This window comes from Girardinichthys multiradiatus, chromosome 5, assembly GCF_021462225.1.
Source record: "Girardinichthys multiradiatus isolate DD_20200921_A chromosome 5, DD_fGirMul_XY1, whole genome shotgun sequence".
Lineage (NCBI taxonomy): Eukaryota > Metazoa > Chordata > Actinopteri > Cyprinodontiformes > Goodeidae > Girardinichthys > Girardinichthys multiradiatus.
Window position 1 is genome coordinate 1,194,384 of NC_061798.1, and position 22,536 is coordinate 1,216,919.

General features: G+C 42.4%; 1 protein-coding gene across 1 annotated transcript; it reads right to left on the reverse strand.

Moving 5' to 3' along the window:
• Positions 1-1,528: 1,528 nt before the first annotated feature.
• Positions 1,529-22,059, reverse strand: pold4 (DNA polymerase delta 4, accessory subunit). The gene is made up of 6 exons (XM_047364582.1): positions 21,922-22,059; positions 20,102-20,217; positions 19,644-19,718; positions 18,316-18,321; positions 10,710-10,821; positions 1,529-2,409 (listed from the first exon to the last, which is right to left on the reverse strand). Exons 2-6 carry the CDS (start codon positions 20,205-20,207, stop codon positions 2,385-2,387), a joined length of 324 nt encoding a protein of 107 aa, XP_047220538.1. The 5' UTR covers positions 20,208-20,217; positions 21,922-22,059; the 3' UTR covers positions 1,529-2,384.
• Positions 22,060-22,536: the final 477 nt, after the last annotated feature.

A 22,536-nucleotide genomic window follows, 5' to 3' on the forward strand; every position in this document is an offset into this window, starting at 1 on the left:
AATATTGAATTACTGTGTAGAAAGCTAAATGTATTGGTGACTTAGTAGACATATTTAAAGCAAATTTCTTTGAGACCAAAAAAGTTTCATAATCTTTATTAAGGAATAAAGTGCAAAACAATATAACAAGGCATACATTTTACAACATCAGATAAAAACACAATTTAACTTGCATGATGAAAGAAAAACACGAAATGAATAACTGCTTGCTTTGTGGTGATGATGTTCAGCGCAGGCCATAGACGTCATCGATTTAAGTCGTCAGTGATCACCTGAAAGAAAATGATATAGCTTGTACATAAAAGCGGCACAAACAGCATTAAAAAGGTAGACCACTCCGGTTCAATTTGGAGCAAAATGGGGGGATGGTGACCTCTGGATGACCTAAAAAAATATATTCTTTAATATCTCATAAACCAAAACAGCACAAACAAAAATTTTAACGTCACAAACCTGCACAAACGAAGCACTAAAAAATGAGCCCACTCCGGTTGAATTTGGAGTAAAATGGGGGGATGGTGACGTCATCGGCCGAAATTAAACCTTATAATATCTCATAAACCAAAACAGCACAAACAAAAATTTTAACGGCACAAACCTGCACAAACGAAGCACTAAAAAATGAGCCCACTCCGGTTGAATTCGACGTAAAATGGGGGGATGGTGACGTCATCGGCCGAAATTAAACCTTATAATATCTCATAAACCAAAACAGCACAAACGAAAATTTTAACGGCACAAACCTGCACAAACGAAGCACTAAAAAATGATCCCACTCCGGTTGAATTCGGAGTAAAATGGGGGGATGGTGACGTCATCGGCCGAAATTAAACCTTATAATATCTCATAAACCAAAACAGCACAAACGAAAATTTTAACGGCACAAACCTGCACAAACGAAGCACTAAAAAATGAGCCCACTCCGGTTGAATTCGGAGTAAAATGGGGGGATGGTGACCTCTGGATGACCTAAAAAATAATCTTTAATATCTCAGAAACCAAAACAGCACAAACAAAAATTTTAACGGCACAAACCTGCACAAACAAAGCACTAACCATTCTGTCTATTTGCTGGAATTTTTCAAGTGGGTGGGGTGTCAGCTTCACGCAGCTCAAGGAGACGCTGGGGAAACCGTATCTGATGGGGAAACGCGAATCGACGTAACACCGCAACTGCCGCCGCTCCTTGGTGACAAATCAAATCCGGTATGATCAAAAGAGAATCTTTGTTAAAAAAAATAAAACATAAGGCCAAATCAAAACAGGAGTTTTTTAAATGTGGCTTTAGAAGGCTTTTTAGTGTAATAATTGGTTATTTCTCCTCATCCTGTCTGTATCTCAAACGTCACCCAACAGCGTTGAGTAAAAATTAACTTATATGGGGAAAATAAAATACAAGATCCGGTGATTTTTTTCAAAATAAGAGCCGCAGTTATTAAAAAGTTCACATAAAACTGTTGTTCTTTTTATATATCAAATGTCGTAAATAGTAGATTGTGTGTCACGCATTACAAAAACAGGCTTTAACAAAAGAGAACTTACTTGTTTATTGTGACCGACAGCCAAACTTCCAATGAACGTCATCAACATTTCCACGGGCAAAAATAAGCAAATAGTAACGAGAAATCATAACAGCCCTATTTAACCAATCAGCGAAATGAGAGACAAAGATGCTGACTCTGTCTACGTTTTGACCACTCAGCGAAAGGTGCGTCTGCTGACACTAAACTGACACGCATAAGAACCAATCAGCGTTTCGAATAGTCTGGCTAAAGTAATACCTATTATAACAGTTGCCGCCCTTTGAAACTGATTTGCTTTACTTCTGTAAGCACAATCCGATTTTTCACATTCTAAACTGCAGTGTGTCTAGTAAAATTATTCCTCACAAAATAACACAAAATAAATTAAGAACACATAATAAATTAAACAAATGACTTATTATTTTAATTAAACCAGTTACATCAGTCTCTTTGCCCAGGAACATTCAGCAGACTAAAGACTTTATAAGTGAAGTTTGTGTAGGTTTAAATAACATGTTGGCCCACTTCTATTATCTATAATCTCACAGAGATGTAAGAGGAAAAAGGAAACTACGTTGTTAAATCACTTAATAAAAGTCTGAAAAAAATGTTTGCTAATATGGAGATAGAGGAGAGGATAAAAGAATACATAAGTGATAAAGACGCTTCCTGACTAATGCAGTGGAATCTACAACCAAAGTATCCATCACAAAAACAAAAAGCAAGGGATTTAGTGATCGTATAACAATAAAAAACTTTTGGGTGAAAGAGAAGAGAAATACCAAACACTGCCATAAACAACAAGATATCAGCACTCTTGACACAAAAGTCTGGATCTTTTTCCTCTTCATGATGTTTTCTTCAGAAAGGATATTCACTCCAAAGACTGAAAGAAAGAATGACACAGGGACGATACATGAGCAGTGAAGGCTTATGACAAAAACATGGTTGGCATTCGGGGGTGACGGGGGTTGGTCAAATAAAAAAAGGGCTGTGTTTTCAGTTAAACTGAGCCCATTGAGGTGGAGCACATGTTAAACTGGTGATGTCCATCCTCTTGTCCATTAGCTAGTGACTTTTGGCTCTACTTTTATCAAAACTTAACCAAGAAACTTGAAGAAATTATGTTTTGACAAACATAGCCCGTTTTAGATGATGTTTGTAGCATGGAAGCAGACATTAGGAGGAGAAAGTTAAGCACTAACACATCACCGCACAGATAACAGACCTGTTGCTAGTTGTGAGCTGCTTATTTAGCACAACTTCAGGTCTACCTGGAAGGATGTTTGCACAGGAGGAGGCTCTGAAGAAGGCTATACACCCACATAAATAGTAAAACAGTTATTCAAGCTAAGGTGGCATTTGTTTGTCATATGGTTTGTAATATTATGAATCTGTGGTACAAATTTCAGAGGCCAGGTTGGTGCTTTTTGGTGTCAGTTGAGCATTAATAGGTCTTATATAATTGGTTAATATATGGCTGAGACTTCCATGAGTGCAAGACAGGACAACTATTAGTCATGTGCTACAAAAATCTGACCTTTGTGTTAGATTGGTAAGAAGAATCAGCAGCTATCGACTTTTTTCCACAAGTTATGTAGCTAAAACAGTAAACAAATGGAAGCAGATGTTGTGCCATACATAACTATGTGCTGAAAAACAATTTCTGCACATCACCCTGAGCACACAATCCCTACAATGCAGCATGGTGGTAGAGCAGCATACTGTGCCAATGGTTCTGACTGAAGAATCGGCAAAAATGTTACTCTCCAGATAAGGGTTGGGCAACTCCAGTCCTTAAGGCCAGTGTCCAGCAACGTTTAGATGTGTCCTTGGTTCAACACACCTGAATCAAATGGCTGAAATACCACCTCAGTATGCAGTCATGTTCTGCACCAGCCTGGTAACGAATCATGTATTTGATTAAGGTGTGTTGAAGCAGAGATACATCTGAAGTTTGCAGGACACCAACTGTTAGGTATTATTTAGTCAACTCAGAGGTAAGAACGATACAGTCATAGTTACTTGTGACAAGGGTAGCCCACTTTGCAGTGAAACTACAAAGTTTTGACACCCTATCTCTTTATTTATATACACAGTTCAACAGACAGTTCAGACAGGGTGTGTGTGTGTGAGACGGAAAGGAGGCTGGTTCACACAGAGATAACAATGATCTCACACACACAGGGAGGAAGGCATAGTGCAGGTGCCTTCCAACCCAAGGTTTTTACATGAGTGATAACAAGTTTTTGCACCCATCCAACAGTCCCTCCTTTTATCACAAGTAAAAACATTTAATATAAAAACGAGTAAGAAAAATACTTTGTATGAGCGAAAACCCACGGACGGTAAACAGATTATATTTTGTGGGAAATACTCATACGGCCCCGCCGCCCTCGGCGACCATTAAAAGTTAAATGTTGATTAATACTTGAAATCATAAAAATAAAATAATGATACTTGAAATCATAAAAATAAAATAATGATACTTGAAATCATAAAAATAAAAGAATGATACTTGAAATCATAAAAATAAAAGAATAATACTTGAAATCATAAAAATAAAAGAATAATACTTGAAATCATAAAAATAAAAGAATAATACTTGAAATCATAAAAATAAAAGAATTAAAAAATCTGCCCTGTTTATGTCATCATTGTACTTTTTCTCATTTCACTTAAGCAACAACTTCTTCCGATTTTCTGCTGTAAGGTTATTTTATGAAATACAATGTATGAGTACACTCAGGCTTTTGATGTGATTTATTTACAACATGTCATCATAATCGTCCCCTTCATTTTCGTGCATTTCTACCTGGTTCAGTGTTGCATATGCCACCATGAACAATACCAGAAATTCTGTAGGAATGGATGTGCGTCATGTTCTTCCGTCAGTGTTCTGAGATGGGTCCCGTCTGATGTCCATCTCTTCTGGTTCGGTATCACCTCCTGTGGATCCTGCTTTAGATAGAGAAAGAGTCCTGCTACCAGAATTAAGCTCAGGCTTATCAGTCCTGTCCACATGTTACAGAGAGCCATTTTATAATTGGGCGCAGATCAGCTGTTTTCTTCACCGGTTTGAGACGCTGGGCCATCTTTGAACCCGGACTTCCTCTGCTACCCCGTCGGTTGGTTTGGCTCCTGTAACGGCAAAACTGGCTTACAGTGGCTTTTATGGATCCAGGAAGGCCTCTCTGCTATTTTCAGAACTGTGGGCGTTGTCAGGAGTATTTGAAACGGCCCTTTCCACCAAGGAGTGCTCCAATCCTTCCGGTGGAGTGTCTTAATCAGGACCAGGTCTCCAGGCCTCATTCTGTGGGATAGGAGCAGAGATTATCGGCAGACCACTGGACATTTGTTCTTCTTTTGTCTGCAACATTTTATTCATCCACTCAGCTAATGAAGTTTCCTGTTGTGCTTTCTCTATTTCATTCATGTCAGAGGGCAGAGAAAACGGTCTGCCATGTACTATTTCTTTGAGAATACAAATTCACATCAGCAACTTGGTGTCACGTGATCTCAGACTCAGAACACAGTGGGTGGAGTTATACAATGATGTACAGTAGGTGGCAAATGGAGTAAGACCAGTTTGATTTGGAGTTATTCTTATCCATAATTTAACCAGGGATAGGCATCCGGGCCATGGCCTCCCTGTTTCTTCCATTGTTTTCCTTAATCTTTAACTGAAACCCTAATGCTTTAGAACTTAGTCTATTAATTTATTTACAAAATGAGTTCCATTATCTGACCTTATAATCTGTGGGATACCATATGTGGGGAAGAAATGTGTCACTAGGTTCATCTATTACAACTAGGCAATATTTCTTCCCCCGTGTTTGCAACAAATTATGCATGATCTGCAAAAATGATTTGCATAGTCAGAAATATTTATAGTGTAGCATTAATGCTTTACCAGATGTGACATATTCCCCCCTTGACACGTGGGTCTTCCCAATGTGTCACTGTAGCCGCTGTGTTGTATAAATGTTTTGGGAGGATTGGTTTATCTTCTATCTGATAGATGTCATCTTTTTTCTGTGCTCCTCTCTTTAGCCAGGCCTTTATTTCTGTCTTGGGTGCTGACTGTTGGGCGTCTTTCAGCACGTCTGTGTCTATAAATAGCAGATCTGACATTTTCTCTTTAATAGGTTGAAATGAGTTAGTTCTGTCCCTGATGATGTTTTAAAACCTCTATTTTGCCAAATCTTATCATGGTGATGTACTGATCCGAACACGTATTGGCTGTCTGTGTATATAGTAAGTATTTGTCCCTCATGTAATTCACATGCTCTTACTACAGCATATAATTCTGCTGTTTGGGCTGAGCATGTATTGGGTAGAGATTTAGCTTATATTATTCTGTCGATGGTTGTTATTGCATAACCAACTCTATTCTTTCCATTTTCATCTTTAGATGCTGAGCCATCTACAAACACAACACATGAATCTGGTATAAGGGTTTGAGAAATGTCTCTTCTGGGTTTTGTGTCTTCTTCAACTTTTGCTTTATAAGAATGTGGTTTTCCATCTTCTGCAGTAGGTATTAGAGTACTTGGATTTAAAGGGCACATCTTTTTAGAGTTATGTTTGGCTGTGATAATAATAGTGATGTCAGTGTGATATGTCTTGCATGTAGCGTCAGGTGCTTCTCTTAATATTCCTGACTTCAACATATCTTGTATTACTGGCTTAGTACCTTCTTCAGCTTCTGGCTTTAAGGGGTATTGACGGACTAATGGCCTTTTTTCAGATATTAGTTTAACCTTGTATGGTGGGAACCCCTTTATAAGCCCTACATCAGTTGATGATTGGGACCACAGTTCAGGTGGGACAGCAGATAGGGCAGGATGCATGTTGCTCTCTTTGCTCTCAGCTAAGCCCTGTATTTGTCCCTCTGCCTCATCTAAATGTATCCTTGGATGGACTTTGACTATCCACGCCAGAATGAGCTTCCAGATTCCTGTATTAGGATCCACTTTTGACGGTGTCAGTGCTGTTCCTGCAGAGGTTTAAAGCCTCTGTTTTTCCAAATTCTTATTATTCTTTTTTATCATATATTATAAAGTAAGTCCTTATTACATTTAAAAATGAGATCACTATTTTTGGTAATTGCTATTATTATAAATAATGCTTGGTTTAGTTCTTATTAAAAATAAAAATAAAAACTCACTCACTGATGAACACAAAAAATGAAGGGCATATTATATCTTATAATCTTAGTTTGTTTTACCCAGTTTTATAGATACAACATACAGTTTCAGTCAGCTTTGTATTTAATTCAAGTAACTAAAGTTTGTTTCAATTAACTAAAGTTTTATCTATTTCAGTCCAGTCCAGTAATTCTGTTAAGGTTAATTTAATCTTATGTTAAGTTTGAGTCTAATTCAATCATTTTGAACCTGACTGGAAAAAGTCTAAATATCTGTTAAAATCTTTTTGTTTTACCATAGAGAACTGACCTAATATTATTATGGTAATGTTGAGGACTCTAATTTTTACATAACATGAAACAGACATTTATTTCACAAAAACAGAAAGTCAAACACAGACATTTGGCCACATGAAAGTTTAAATAACCTGTTTGTAAAAGAATTAGGAAAAATTCAAGACGGGTCTATGAACTTTCTTATGGTTATCAGTATTTTCAGTAGAGGTAGAACCTTTGCCATCTTTAAATGATTTTTTGAAAAAGATTCTGGAAACCTTATTAAGATATAAATTTGGCAAAGATCATCAGAACATCAGACCTTTATTAGCGCTTTTAAGGTCCCTCAAAGATGCATTACAATGAAATCAGTCATTCCCATTCACACACATTCACACACTACTTACTTATTTTTCTGTCAGAGTAATTTTTATTTGCAAAAATTTGAACATAATTTGACTTCTATTATTCTTAAAATGCACATTGTTTCCTCATAACCCCTTTTGTTTCCACAAGGTCTGTTTTGAACGCTTCAATTCTTTTTTATTCACCAAGAATCAATAAGGTGGTCTTAGTGGGTCCACCTTAAAGGTGTTGTCTGTTGGGTGTCATGTTATCATTGTCAGGTCAGTGAGGTTCATAAGTCAGTCAGAACCTTGGTCATTTGTTCTGTGCACATAATGTTTCATAGATCCAGCCTATGATTAGTCAGCAAAACGTCCACCTATAGGAGAAAAAATGATTGTTAATGAATGAGCTGCATTTCCTAGGAACACTGTCTTCCTCCTGGATGAGCATCACCTGTTGAAAAACTTTCATCATTGTTTGTTTCACATATTCAATCAGATCTTTATATTATACCAGTAGGTGAAGTTGTTAGTATCTCATGTAGACTGACATATACTGTTGCATTTGGAGAGGATCTCAGATTAAATAAACTTAGTTAGAGCATCAATCCAGGTTCATTTTGTGTCTGCAGACTTTAGCCAATTTTTCTTTTCTTTCTTTTTTTTTTATACATAAAGAGCAAGATTCAAAACATTTTCAAAAGGCAGATTGTGGCAGAATGTAGACAAAACTGCTTATTGATTGACAAAATAACATTCAAGCACACAATCACCATATTAAAAGGCTCTACTTCTAGAGAATCACTAAACTTTTGGGGTCCGGTTTTGGCCCGCGGACCTTGAGTTTGACACATGCAGGGTAGAGTTACAATTTTTTTTTTTTTTTTTTTTCAGACCTTTCAGCAGAGACAGACTTCTGCTGTTTGCAGAAGTTTTATCTTTGTTTTCAGGCAGCTGCATCTCTTTGTCAAGGTCGTTTCACAGAGCTGAAATTTAACTTCTCTCAAAGAGGAAAAATCAAGAATGCACACAATCTGAGCCAAATATGGAATTATTTCCCTGTAAAATGAATCTTTTGCATTTTATCATGATATTGTTGGTAGTATAACACCATAGAATGATTTTTAAAGCACCTGTTTCTCACTAATGCTTGCCTACAAAATCTTTTACTCTCAGATTACTTCTTTAACAACATTCTGTTCTCCCTTCTCTAGTCATTGTTCACTGGGTTGTCCAGTTGGACAGTTTCCATGTTGTCCACATTGTCACCTCCTCTTTTAACTTCTTTTACCACGTCCTCTAAAACCAGCTCTTAGTCTTTATAATTTGGGGCTACCTTGGTATTCTAAACTGGGATGGGTGGCAGTCCGCCCCCCTTTATTTGTTTTCAGTTAAGCTGAAAGTTTTTTCCTGTGCTTTTCTTAAGGCCTCAGTATTATGGCTATGTCAGTTAAAAGCTGCTCTTATTGTTGTTTTTTTAATTCATCTTTTTGTTTTAATCTGTTTATCAACTGTGAGCACTCAGGGACTGAAAAGTCCCCTTTGAAATTATAATCTGGCAAGGTTTTTTATTGTCTCTTGAATCTTTTGAATGCATAATCTCCAGTTTAAGATCCCCGTGTAGTTTTAGGATTTCAGTGATAATTAAGTTACCTGAAAATCCGTATTTTTATGCCATCGTGCACATATTCCTGTTAAATCAGAGCTTTTTCTCTGTTCTTCCCCCATTGTTCTTTGTTATTTTTCTCTTTTTAGTTTTCATTATTGCTAATTTTAGATCCCCTTGTAATTTTAAGACATCCTTTGTATCTAATTTTCCCAAAAACCCATGTTTTTTATTTTTTATTCCATCTATGACAGATCATACCTGCTCCTTTTACATAGTTCTCCATAAACTTTACCTCCCCTTCTAAGTCAATTAGTTTACTTTGTTTCTTCCCCATTATGTTTTATGTTAGTTTAATTATAGTATAAATGTCCCAGATAAAAGGTCACTGGCATGAGACTTTAAGGAGAGGACATTAACACGCCCTTCTACTGCGACTAATTCGCAGCGGTGTTAATTTTCTGGAATGAAATCCGACCTGAATCTCCAAAGTCACCAGTACGTAGTTTTAATCTGGGCAAAAGAAAACACAGGACTAGCAGAATCCTGCTGATTCTATTAAAATGCTTAGTCCTCCAAACACACACAACACAGTCACACAGTTAGTTTCAGGTACCTTGTAATTTTTCTAAGTTAACTTGGTGTTATTTTATGAGCTCAATTTACTCCGTTCTTTTTACTTTTATAGCGCTTATTCTATTCCCACGCAGGGGAATAACCCTTAGTCGTTTTATTTGGCCCCCTTCTTGGCGGGGCCCTACCTTAATTTGTCACTATTCCTTTCACGGTGGAATAAAACCATCCCAATGCAGCGTCCTTACCGGCGACGCACTACCAACGACTTTTAAGTACTTTTCTTCTTTTATTTATATAGCGCTTACTCTATTCCCTCCCAGGAGAATAATCCTCAGTCGTTTTCTTTAATCCCCTTCACGGCGGAATTGTACCAAATTTGTCACTATTCCTTTCACGGTGGAATAAAACCATCCTAATGCAGCGTCCTTACCGGCGACGCACTACCAACGACTGTTAAGTACTTTTCCTATGAACTGTATTTTAAAACTGTCTCACCTCGGAGTTGACTTCTTGGTGACTCTTTGGACCCTGGAGAGTCACCCCGCGCAGAGGAAGGCAATAAACCACTGGCCAGGTGTGAATTCACACACACCGGGACTTTCAGCCACTCCGGCTAAAGGAGGCTGTGCAGCGGTGCTTCGCTCGACGTCAGGCTTCCCCCACGGATCCCAGAGTCACTGTTAAAGCAAAGAGAAATAAGGTTATTGAATTAATCCGGCTTCGAAGGACCAATAAATGTTAGGTATTATTTAGTCAACTCAGAGGTAAGAACGATACAGTCATAGTTACTTGTGACAAGGGTAGCCCACTTTGCAGTGAAACTACAAAGTTTTGACACCCTATCTCTTTATTTATATACACAGTTCAACAGACAGTTCAGACAGGGTGTGTGTGTGTGAGACGGAAAGGAGGCTGGTTCACACAGAGATAACAATGATCTCACACACACAGGGAGGAAGGCATAGTGCAGGTGCCTTCCAACCCAAGGTTTTTACATGAGTGATAACAAGTTTTTGCACCCATCCAACACCAACCCTTTGAGGACAGAAGTTGCCCACCTCTGTTTTACAAGATTTCCCCATTTTCATTAAAGTGATGACCCAAATACAGCAACTTGAGGAGGTGAAGGAGCCGTTTTTACATGCATTCAATGGTAAAGCATTTTGCAGTTTTGAGCTGCAACAGCACAGGCTCTATACGCACGTGTGTGTGTGTTTGTGTGTGTCAGTCACCTCAGGGAGTACTCAGGGTCAGCATGTGTTTGCAACAGCAGCTCTCTGATTTCCTCAGATGGGTGGAGACCATGAAGCTTGGCTCTCTCCCACCTCTGTAGCCTGTTGATGCCTGAAAACAAAAGAGAATAATTGAATTAATTAATGGCATTTACTCACAGTATTTACTTTTAACTAAGATCAGTAGATCAGTAGATCAAAGAACGATTGTGTAGGTTCGTTGTCCTGCTGAAAGTTGAGGTTCCACTCGAGGCATCTCTATTCACCTTCCCATTAACTCTGACCACTTTCGTTGTCCTGCTACCTGCTGTGTTCCTTGATCTTCATTATGCTGTTTGTGCACTAATGTTCACATCCGAGGTCTTCACAGAACATATGGATATCTAGTTGAATTGTAACAGGTTCTAGGTGATGGGTCAGACAAAGAATGGTTCAAGAACCCCTCATGAAGAACACAATATCGAGGCACGTGACGTCGCCCGGTACGGCGGAGCCGGGGTCCCACCCTGGAGCGAGGCCTGGGGTCGGGACTCGTCGGAGAGCGCCTGGTGGCCGGGTTGCTCCTCGCGGGACCCGGCCAGGCCAAGCCCGAACGAGAGACGCGAGGCCATCCCCCAGTGGGCCCACCACCTGCAGGGGGAACCGTGAGGGACCGGTGCAAAGAGGATTGGGTGGCGGACGAAGGTGGAGACCTCAACGGCCCGATCCCCGGATGCTTAGGCTGGCTCTAGGGACGTGGAATGTCACCTCGCTGGGGGGGAAGGAGCCTGAGCTTGTGCGGGAGGTCGAGAGATATTGACTAGAAATAGTCGGGCTCGCCTCCACGCACAGCGTGGGCTCTGGAACCCATCTCCTTGAGAGGGGTTGGACTCTCTTCTACTCTGGAGTGGCCCACGGGGAGAGGCGGCGGGCTGGTGTGGGTTTGCTTGTTGCCCCCCAGCTCAGCCGTCTCGTGTTGGGGTTTACCCCAGTGGATGAGAGGGTTGTATCCCTGCGCCTTCGGGTTGGGGAGAGGTCTCTGACTATCATTTCAGCCTACGGGCCGAGTGGTAGTGCAGAGTACCCTGCCTTCTTGGCGTCCCTGTCGGGGGTGCTGGATAGTGCCCCTCCCGGGGACTCCATTATTCTGCTGGGGGACTTCAACGCCCACGTGGGGAACGACAGTGACACCTGGAGAGGCGTGATCGGGAGGAATGGCCTCCCCGATCTGAATCCGAGTGGTGTTTTGTTATTGGACTTCTGTGCTAGTCACGGATTGTCCATAACGAACACCATGTTCAAACGTAAGGGTGTCCATCAGTGCACTTGGCACCAGGAAACCCTAGGCAGGAGGTCGATGATCGACTTTGTTGTCGTATCATCAGACCTTCGGCCGCATGTTTTGGACACTCGGGTGAAGAGAGGGGCTGAGCTGTCCACTGATCATCACCTGGTGGTGAGTTGGATCCGCTGGAGGAGGAGAAAGCCGGACAGACTCGACAGGCCCAAGCGCATAGTGAGGGTCTGCTGGGAACGCCTGGCAGAGCCCTCGGCCAGGGATGTATTCAACTCCCACCTCCGGGAGAGCTTCGACCAGATCCCGGGGGATGTTGGAGACATAGAGTCCGAGTGGACCATGTTCTCTGCATCTATTGTCGATGCTGCTGCCCATAGCTGCGGCCGTAAGGTGGACACCGGCAGTAAAGGAAGAAGGAGTCCTATCGGCTGTGGTTGGCTTGTGGGACTCCTGAGGCGGCTGACGGGTACCGTGAGGCCAAGCGTGCTGCGGCCCGGGCTGTGGCAGAGGCAAAAACTCGGGCATGGGAAGAGTTCGGTGAGGCCATGGAGAAGGACTACCGGTTGGCCTCGAAGCGATTCTGGCAAACCGTCCGGCGCCTCAGGAGGGGGAAGCAGTGCTTTGCCAACACTGTTTATAGTGGGGGCGGGAGACTGCTGACCTCGACTGAGGACATTATCGGGCGGTGGAAGGAGTACTTCGAGGATCTCCTCAATCCTGCCATCACGCATTCCGTGGTGGAAACAGAGGCTAGGGACTCGGGGTTGGATTCTTTCATCACCCAGGCTGAAGTCACCGAGGTGGTTAAAAAGCTCCGCGGTGGCAAGGCTTCGGGGGTGGATGAGATCCGCCCTGAGTACCTCAAGTGTCTGGATGTTGTAGGGCTGTCATGGTTGACACGCCTCTTCAACATTGCGTGGCGGTCGGGGACAGTGCCTCTGGACTGGCAGACTGGGGTGGTGGTCCCCCTTTATAAGAAGGGGGACCGGAGGGTGTGTTCCAACTACAGGGGGATCACACTCCTCAGCCTCCCTGGTAAGGCCTACGCCAGGGTATTGGAGAGGAGAGTCCGACCGATAGTCGAACCTCGGCTTCAGGAGGAAAAGTGTGGTTTTCGTCCCAGCCGTGGAACACTGGACCAACTCTATACCCTCTACAGGGTGCTCGAGGGTTCATGGGAGTTTGCCCAACCGGTTCACATGTGTTTTGTGGACCTGGAGAAGGCATTCGACTGTGTCCCTTGTGATGCCCTGTGGGGGGTGCTCCAGGAGTATGGAATCGGGGGCCCTTTATTAGGGGCCATCCGGTCCCTGTACGAGCGGAGCAGGAGTTTGGTCCGCATTGCCGGCACTAAGTCGGACCTGTTCCCAGTGCATGTTGGACTCCGGCAGGGCTGCCCTTTGTCGCCGGTCCTGTTCATAACTTTTATGGACAGGATTTCTAGACGCAGCCAAGGGCCGGAGGGGGTCTGGTTTGGGGACCAGTGGATTTCGTCTCTTCTTTTTGCGGATGACGTGGTCCTGCTGGCCCCCTCTAGCCAAGACCTACAGCATGCGCTGTGGCGGTTCGCAGCCAAGTGTGAAGCGGCTGGGATGAGGATCAGCTCCTCCAAGTCCGAGGCCATGGTACTCGACCGGAAAAGGGTGGCTTGTCCTCTTCAGGTTGGAGGGGAGTTCCTGCCTCAAGTGGAGGAGTTTAAGTATCTCGGGGTCTTGTTCACGAGTGAGGGAAGAATGGAGCGGGAGATCGACAGACGGATCGGTGCAGCTGCCACAGTAATGGGGGCGCTGTGCCGGTCCATTGTGGTGAAGAGAGAGCTGAGCCGAAAAGCAAAGCTCTCAATTTACTGGTCGGTCTACGTTCCTACCCTCACCTATGGCCATGAACTTTGGGTCATGACCGAAAGAACGAGATCACGGATACAAGCGGCTGAAATGAGCTTCCTCCGTAGGGTGGCCGGGCACTCCCTTAGAGATAGGGTGAGGAGCTCGGCCATCCGGGAGGAGCTCGGAGTAGAGCCGCTGCTCCTCCACATTGAGAGGAGCCAGTTGAGGTGGCTCGGGCATCTATACCGGATGCCTCCTGGACGCCTTCCTCGGGAGGTGTTCCAGGCACGTCCCACCGGGAGGAGGCCCAGGGGACGGCCCAGGACACGCTGGAGGGACTATGTCTCTCGGCTGGCCTGGGAACGCCTTGGGCTCCCCCTGGAGGAGCTGGAGGAGGTGTCTGGAGAGAGGGACGTCTGGGCGTCTCTGCTGAGTCTGCTGCCCCCGCGACCCGGTCCTGGATAAGCGGAAGACGACAAACGAACGAACGAACTACTGTTGAATATTGAGATAAAATGTTAGAATGAACCCATATTTTCAAATACTTTTTCTTTCGTGTCCTTCATTACAATGTCCCACCTCTCTTTAGGCTTTAGTATCTGGGACACTTAAAAAAACATCAGGTGTGGACATCGAGGGCAGTAAAGCATATCCAACAGGCCAAAAATATTATCATTATGCAAAACGTGCATGCATGGCGCTTGAAATCCAATGTCCTATCAAATATTGAATTAATGCAGCCCTTTGGGATTGTGATATTGAACACATTAATATTGAGATGGTAATTGCAATATTGTGCAACTCTAATTTTATCTTCTTAAATTACATATGTGGACTCTATTTACTAAAGAAATGACTTTAAAACAAGTAGTTAGCACTGGAGTTTGTTTAGAGGTATCAGAGTAAAAGGGGAATTAGGAATTAAGAATTTTATTTTTATATTCCTTCTACTTCACAAATATGCACTACTTTGGGTTAGTCTGTGACAAAAAAATTTAAAACCACACAGGGAAGTGGTGGTAACATGAGAAAATATGAAAAGGGGTATGAATACTTTTGCAGGGCTTTGTAGCAATAGCCCCTTTTTCATTGCTTGTGGAAAGCCCCAGACTTTTTGATACAAATTTACCCAGGTAATTTTGCTTTCCCAGGGCCTTACATTCATGGGTAAAAGGTCCTGGTCTGAGGAAGGACTTATCAGATTTCCCCGGGATTTTTAAAAGGGCAGGGTTGTGTGCAGCAGTTGCATTCCGCCACTAGCAGTGGTAATTGCGGCGGTGAGTATACAAATTAATTGTTTTCATACCATTAATTTGTCACCAAAAGTAGTTTTAAGATGTTTTTAAGTGAGAAAGTAGACCTCAAAACTTCATCTGGGCAGTCAAGAATGAGCCTATGTTGAAATGTTCTTTCAGAGTTTTTGGAGCAGCGGGGCTCCGCTTACAGGCTGTTCTGGCTGCTAAGTTAAGCTAATCTAAGCGGGCGGTTGGACTGGGACTTCCCCACTAAACGCTGCCTGATCCCTGCCCAGCACTCTGGGATTTCATGCCACCTTCTATATGTGGTAACTAACAGTGAATATAAAGCATTGGCTTTTATGTAAATCCAACCTCCGACTTCATGGTTTTATGTAGATGGCTCTTCAGGAGGAGAGACCACAGCTCCAGTTTCCTAAGAGCCCCCAGTTATCCTCTTCTCCATCGTGTCCTGCCATCGTCTACTCCGCTGTTTACGCATCTTCTACATTATATGAATATTCTCTTATGATTAGACAGTCAAGGTATGAATTCCCTTTACTTCTGGACTGATTATCGTTTTTTTTTTTTTTGTTGTTGTAACGAAATGTTTACAAAAAACATTTTTTGTTTGTGCTGTAGATATCCAATATGAGTTTTCCTGATGATAATAACAGAAAAGTAAGTGTGTTAATCAGTGTTTCGTAATTATTGTAAATGAATCATGTCGTTGTAAAGCAACAACTCTGGCCAGATGCAGGTTGGTAAAAAATAAATGTAAAACAATGATTTTGTGTTGTGGTTTGTGTTTTGACTTTAGTTTGGTTTTCTAGTCATTGTTGTTTGTTTATTTCCTTCTACTGCCTCCTAGTGTTTGTTGTTTTCTCTCTCCTCGCTCCTAGTTCCTTTTGTGGTTTCTTTCCTATTTCTTGTTATGGTTTAATTAGGCCCGAGCAGCAAAGCAGCTGCGAAGGCCTATTGTAATCGTTCGAATTCTTATTATTATTCTTCCGGGGACTTTTGGCGGCGCAATATGGGGACTTTGCCATATCCCAAAACTCACCAAATTTTACCCAAAATTGTCCCCCGCGTGAAATTTTTGTTCTTTAATGTCGTCGTCAGTGGGCATGGCCCACTTAGCCACGCCCCCAAACGTGAGATAGGCCAAACCGTAAGTCGTACAGATCTGAAATTTGGCACAATGCTAGAACTTCTCAAACCAAGAAAAAAAGTCTCTTGGGGGTATGCCCTAAAATGCACAGGAAGTCGCCCATTTTGGGTCAAAGGCCAATTTTTGCCCGTTTTTCACTTTTACTCACCTCGAACTTTAACAAACTCCTCCTAGGGATTTTCAGCTATCGGCTTCATATTTGGTCAATATGCAGTTAAGGCATGGGGGATTAAAAGTTATCAAAATCCTGAGTTTTCGGCCATGTTTAGGGGGCGTGGCCGGGGCACGAACTTGGCATTCGCTCCGAAAGTCAAAAATTGCAATAACTTTCCCAAACAAATTCCAAATCACAACAAAGTTGGCATGAAGGAGGACCTTCCGGTTCCCGACGATCCTATGGGGTCATATGCTGACATCACCAAAGCCACGCCCCCTCAGAACAGGAAGTCACTTTTTTCACTTGGAAAGGTGCCTCTCTGACCCTCTTGAACCAATCAAATTGAAAGTGAGTCAGAAAACAGATAACTAGTGGGTATAACTTCGTTTGAAGCACAGTGACTTTTCAAAAAAGGGCGTGGCCATGGCGGCACGGCGAAGTCAGACGTCACGCCATGGCCATACGTTTGCCTCTAATTTCCACATAGATCATCTGATCTGCACCAAATTCAATGTGATTGATCCTTGTCCAGTCCCCAACAGAGATCTGATGACATATTCGGTGGGCGTGGCCTAATTCGTACACAGCGCCCCCTAGAAAATTTCAAAAAATCAGCCCCAAGCCATGCTATGACCGAGGATTCTGAAATTTGGTACACATATGTAACGTCGCAGGACCTACAAAAAAGTATCTTGGAGCATTGGGCCAAACCCTACAGGAAGTCGGCCATCTTGGATTGAAGTTGCCATTTTGACCCTGTTTTGGCCGTTTCTAACCCGCATATCTGAGCGAACTCCTCCTACAGCTTTTGACTTAGAGACTTGAAAATCACTCAGTATACTCTTAAGGGACTGGGGATCAAAAGTTATCAAAAGCTTTTTGATACATGAAAGCGTGTGGGCGTGGCCACGCCTCAAAATATGACTTCTCGCCATAAAACACTAAATTGATATAGCTCCTACAAGGAAAGTCACAGACAAATGAAACCTTCTGGGATTGATCTGCCTCTAGGCCTGAACAATATTCACTTGTCAGATGCTGACATCATCGAAGCCCCGCCCCCTGAGAACAGCAAGTGTCCCATTTTCCTTTAGAGAGTCAATTTTTGATTTTCTTCACATAATCAATGTGAAACTGTCCCAAGTAACAGATAACATGATGGTCTTAGACAGTCGCCAGGACTGACTGCTTTAGCTGGAGAGTGTGGCCATGATGGCGTGGCGAATTCTGATGTCACGCCACTGCCATATGTTTGCCTCTAAATTACACATGCATGGTCCCATTCACTCCAAACTGAATATGCTTGATCTTTGTCAGCCCCCAAACAGCTCTATTGGATTACATTTAAATTTGGATCAATAGCGCCCCCTAGGACACTTCAAGGGCTATATCTCCCTCATTCATCATCGGATCCACTTGAAATGTATTATACATGATCATGAGTTAATGATGGACATTTTGACACAGTCAATTGATGATGTTGTTTTAGCCCCGCCCACAAACAAACAAGCGACTGCAGCGTCCTTCTGGAAGGTCCAATTTACTCGAAATTTTGAATGCTTTTTGCCAGACCGAAACTCTGCATGACCGAAGATCATATGACATGTTGCTCACAGTACCACTTAGTGACGACGTGTTGAAGTGAAGCAGTGTCATCGTCGGTGGCGTGTATGAGGTGATGCCAGGCTAATGCGGTCGCTCAACAGCCCGAGTTGCGCTGAGGGGTGCGAGGGCTTTCAAAGCTGCTTGCAGGTTTCTAGTTATTATTATTATTATTTAGGAACCAGCCAACCGGACCAAGCAGACAAAGAGAAAGAGCTACAGAAGTGGGAGCGATAGCAGGAGGAGAAATGAAGGGAGAAGTACGGAGATGAGGCAGAAATAGTACGTTCGCCCATGTTACTCCAGGAGATAGAGAAAGCTGAAGTTGCCATTCAACGCCGGTGCCTCCTGTCTCAAGGTTCAAGGATGAACCGCCTCACACCTTCGTTATAGAGTCCAGTGAGGGGTTCAAGGATGAACCGCCTCACACCTTCGCTCCAGAGTCCAGTGAGGGGTTCAAGGATGAACCGCCTCACACCTTCGCTCCAGAGTCCAGTGAGGGGTCCGAGGACGGACCGCCTCAGACCCAAGTTCCTGACTCTCGAGAGGGGTTCGAGGACGAACCGCCTCTGACCATGGCTTCTGGCCAGATGGACTGTGCTCCTGAGCTGACTGACCATGTTCCAGGCACGACTGACCAGGTTCCAGAGGAGCCCAGGGACGGACCGCCTCAATGACTAGGTCCTGAGCACCTCCTAGTTTTCCACTGGAGGATGTCTTTACAACGCCTGTCTGACTTTAGACCGCCTGACTCTATGCCTGACTCTATGGCTGACTCTACGCCTGACTCCACACCTGACGACGCTACGCCTGGGTCCAAGCCAGACGCCAGGTCCAAGTCTTCAGGGTTTCTGCCTGGGTCCAAGTCGGACGCCAGGTCCAAGTCTTTTAGGTTCCTGCCTGGGTTCAAGTCGGACGCCAGGTTCAAGTCTTCTGGGTTTCTGCCTGGGTCCAAGCCAGACGCCAGGCTCAAGTCTCCAAGGACCTTGTTTCGTGGGTTAACCTGGCCTCACCATAGACCTCCAAGGATCTCGCTTCGTGAGTTAACCTAGCTACGCCGAAGAACGCCTAGACACCAGCTCCTACACCGCAAACCGCCTAGACACTGGCTCCTACGCTGCAGGGCTCCTGACCGTCAGCTTCTTCGCCGCTGGCTCCTACGCTGCAGGCCTCCGGACTTTAAGCTCCTTCGTCGCTGGTTCCTTCGCAGCAGGCCGCCTGATCGTAAGCTCCTTCATCACTGGCTCCTTCGCAGCCAGTTTCCAGGACCATCGTCTTCTTCGCCACCGGCCTCCTGGACTTTGTTTTCGTTTTCTGGATTATGGACTCTAGTTTCTTCTACCATTTGGATTTATTTTGGTTTTTGGACTCTTGTCCCCCTTCCAAGGCCTCCATCCACCCACCCTGGTCGGGTCACTACCCTCGCCAAAGTATGGTGTCTACTATGTTCCAGCAGAGTAAATTTTGTAAGTTTTTGGATTTTCGTCTTGTGTTTGTGCCTACACTGTTTCTGCTACGTTTTGGATTATTCTTTGAATAAAGAAGAAGACTCCTTTAAACATGCTGCTGCCTAGCTCTTGTGTGCGCTTTGGTCAACCTAAACCTCAGAATGCGACAGATTTAAACTTTTCCTGCTCATGGATCCAGTGCAACTTAAGGAATACCGCAGGGCCCAAATCTCCAGTCCAGGTCAAACAGTCTGAGCTTCTGCATCTCCTCCTCTCTGATAGTTGAAGCAACATCTGGCCAAATAAGAAGATTCAGAAAAAATTGAAAACAGATCTGCATCAAAACAAAAGAGATGCACTACTCCTATCACCTTTAACAAATATTTGCTTTACACTAGCAATTTCTTTGTTTCTGTTAATAAAATAATTTTGACAAATAAAGAAAACCTACAATATTTCCGGCTAAGAAGTTGGACCAGCATAGGCTTAGCAATGTTATAGAATAATTGAAAGCCACAATCGCAAAGCTCTGTTCATTTTGTACAAAACTATTTGATTAGATTTACAAAAAATAGTGTTGATGTATACCTATAGAAACCAATATGTTAAAATATTAAAAGGTCTCATTATTTAAGGCAAGCAACAGTTTAAACTACGAGCACAGTGCACAATCTCACCTTGCTGTAATAAAGGAGGTGTGGGACTCTTCTCTCTCATTCCCCCTCTCCTTGATTTCTTCACCACCTTAAATGTGTCCGTTATCAGTCCACGCTTTGTTGTCATGGTGACCAATCTAAGAAATACACATATCAATAAAATTAATTGCAAGCTGATTGATGATACCACAAAGATGTTAATAATGTCATATAGCTGGTTATAAACGTTAACAAAGAAAACTAAAGTTCAACAGCCCAAACACCATTACCTCTCTGATGATCAGGAAACAGGTTAAAGTCTTCTGATACTATGATGCACCAAAGTAAGCAAAACTAAAGAAGAATGTAGTAGATTTTATTCCTTATTCCCAGAAAATTGGAGTTGTTGCGTAATTTGACGGAAAACGAAGGAGAGCGGGTTCGTTGACGGTGACGTTCGGAGTAGTCACGGAGAATGGGGAACCGTTCTCATTAATAACCATAACAACGGAGTTGCTCCGTTGGTCGGAACAGAACACAGGAGGAATGGAGGATGTGGAATTCTTTCGCATCCCTCTACAAACAACTGCAGCAGCTTTGCAGGCAGGAAGGAGCCGGCGGTGTTGGTTATTCAAAATAAAGTAAATTTTAAGGTTTCACGATATTTAAATTTAAAACTCTTATTATTATGACTAGTATAAGTCCGTATATAATAATTAAGATAACAACGCATCTACATAATTTTACAATAAACTAGTGCCAGGCAGGAGAGCATAAAAGAAACCTCCAAGGATGAAAGAGACAATGTTGAGCTTTTTATTTGTGTAGGCTACTGATGAGTTTTTTCAGGCATCAGAACTTGTCGCACTTTGAAGGCCTTCCTCTGATTTTATAATTTATTTTCAAAACATTTTCTTAAGTTAAATCAGGTAATTGGAAATCTAAACTATGTGAGGAAATCAAGTGTACCTTTCCAAAAAGAGAAAGAGCGACCATTTATAAAGTTAGATTTTAATCAGCTAAAGAAACCTGAATGTTCACTCTCCAACCTGTTAAGAATTCCCTTTAAGCAGTTACATTTAATGTTTGTTCATGTCTGGAAGCAATATTATCACTGACTTTTCAATTTAAGTTTTAATATTCTCATTCTGAGAATAAATGTATTTTATAATATATTCCTTAATTTCAATGTGCACAACTTAGGCTCCAAGAAAAATAGAATTTACCATTCAGACAGATATAATTTCAAAGGTTTCAAACCGATAAAAATATATTTTATTTAATGAGACTGATATGATCTGTAACACATACAGATGCTACCAATGTACCACATGTAAGCTTTGGTGAGGTTGATCTTTCTCACATTTGTGCAATATAGAGAAAAATGTTGAAATAATGGGGCCAAAGACTGTGAATTTTGTCAGCCTCCGTCAAGGTGGATAGATGGAAAAGCAAGAAGACCAAGGTTTCATGTGTGGTTTCATGATGGTTTTGTTAGATGTCCATGTGATTTTATTATCACTTACTTAATTTAGAGAAGAATGGTTAATGGGGTGCTAGGTCTATAACACAGTTAAAAGTGTTAGTTATCAGTTTAATTTAAATGATCAGAATGACAAATTCCTTTGTATTACACATTTAATTTTAAGTCCGGCAGACTTCAGTGCCACATAGAGACATTCATCTGCTATTACAACTTTATACTGCAGCCCACAGGTATCAGTGATTCTGATCATATTTAGAAATTTATCCAAAATAGAAAACAACGAGAAGCAGCATCTATTTACGGCCAACACAAACATCCCAGGTGTGCATCGCCACCACCTTTAAGCTCAGCTCAATGTTGTTTCGTGTTAACTTACCTTGTTGCATGCACGATAAAAGCCCTGTTAGTGTTGTCTGTCTGTACTCAGTGTTTGTAGCCCCAGTTTTCTGCGAAGGAACATGAGAATGTTTTCTTCTTCTATCGCCGTCACATCAGTCCGTGCCTCTGCTGCCACCTGCAGTACTGTGGTCAATAAACGCATGAAGAAGACAGCGCTTTAATGTGAAGAAACGGTTCTATAAATAACCACGTCTTAAGATCTACGTAGCAATTGTGGGGTTTCTTTGTTTGTTTGTTTGTTGTTTTTTTTTTTGCTGTTTTTGGAAGACACTACCTGGGAAAGAACATGAATCGTACATGAACTATTGTTACAGATTTATTATATATTTTATTTCTTCAGTTCATTTTCCTATATAATATATTAATATACTGTATTCAGTGTTTCCACCTGAAATAATTAATCCCATCAAGAGCATTCAACCCGAGACGGTGAGCTGTGTGATTAATTGCTTGGTATTTCTTCCACTGCCTGCCGTTGTAAAATTCCAGGATATTTCTCAGCGGTTTTCACAATTATTTATAGTTTTTGCAGGTTTATTCCCATGAACAGTACAAAGCTGTTTTAGTTTACTATAACATTATCTTCTTTTGC

What these genes read in the sequence shown, in the direction of transcription:
- pold4 (XM_047364582.1), bottom strand. Translation starts at nt 20,207, where the DNA reads ATGACAACAAAGCGTGGACTGATAACGGACACATTTAAGGTGGTGAAG. An exon ending in ACCTCCTTTATTACAGCAAG is followed by an intron (nt 19,719 to 20,101) that starts GTGAGATTGTGC and finishes TTATTTGGCCAG; the next exon opens with ATGTTGCTTCAACTATCAGA. An exon ending in GACCCTGAGTACTCCCTGAG is followed by an intron (nt 2,410 to 10,709) that starts GTGACTGACACA and finishes TCTTTCTTTCAG; the next exon opens with TCTTTGGAGTGAATATCCTT.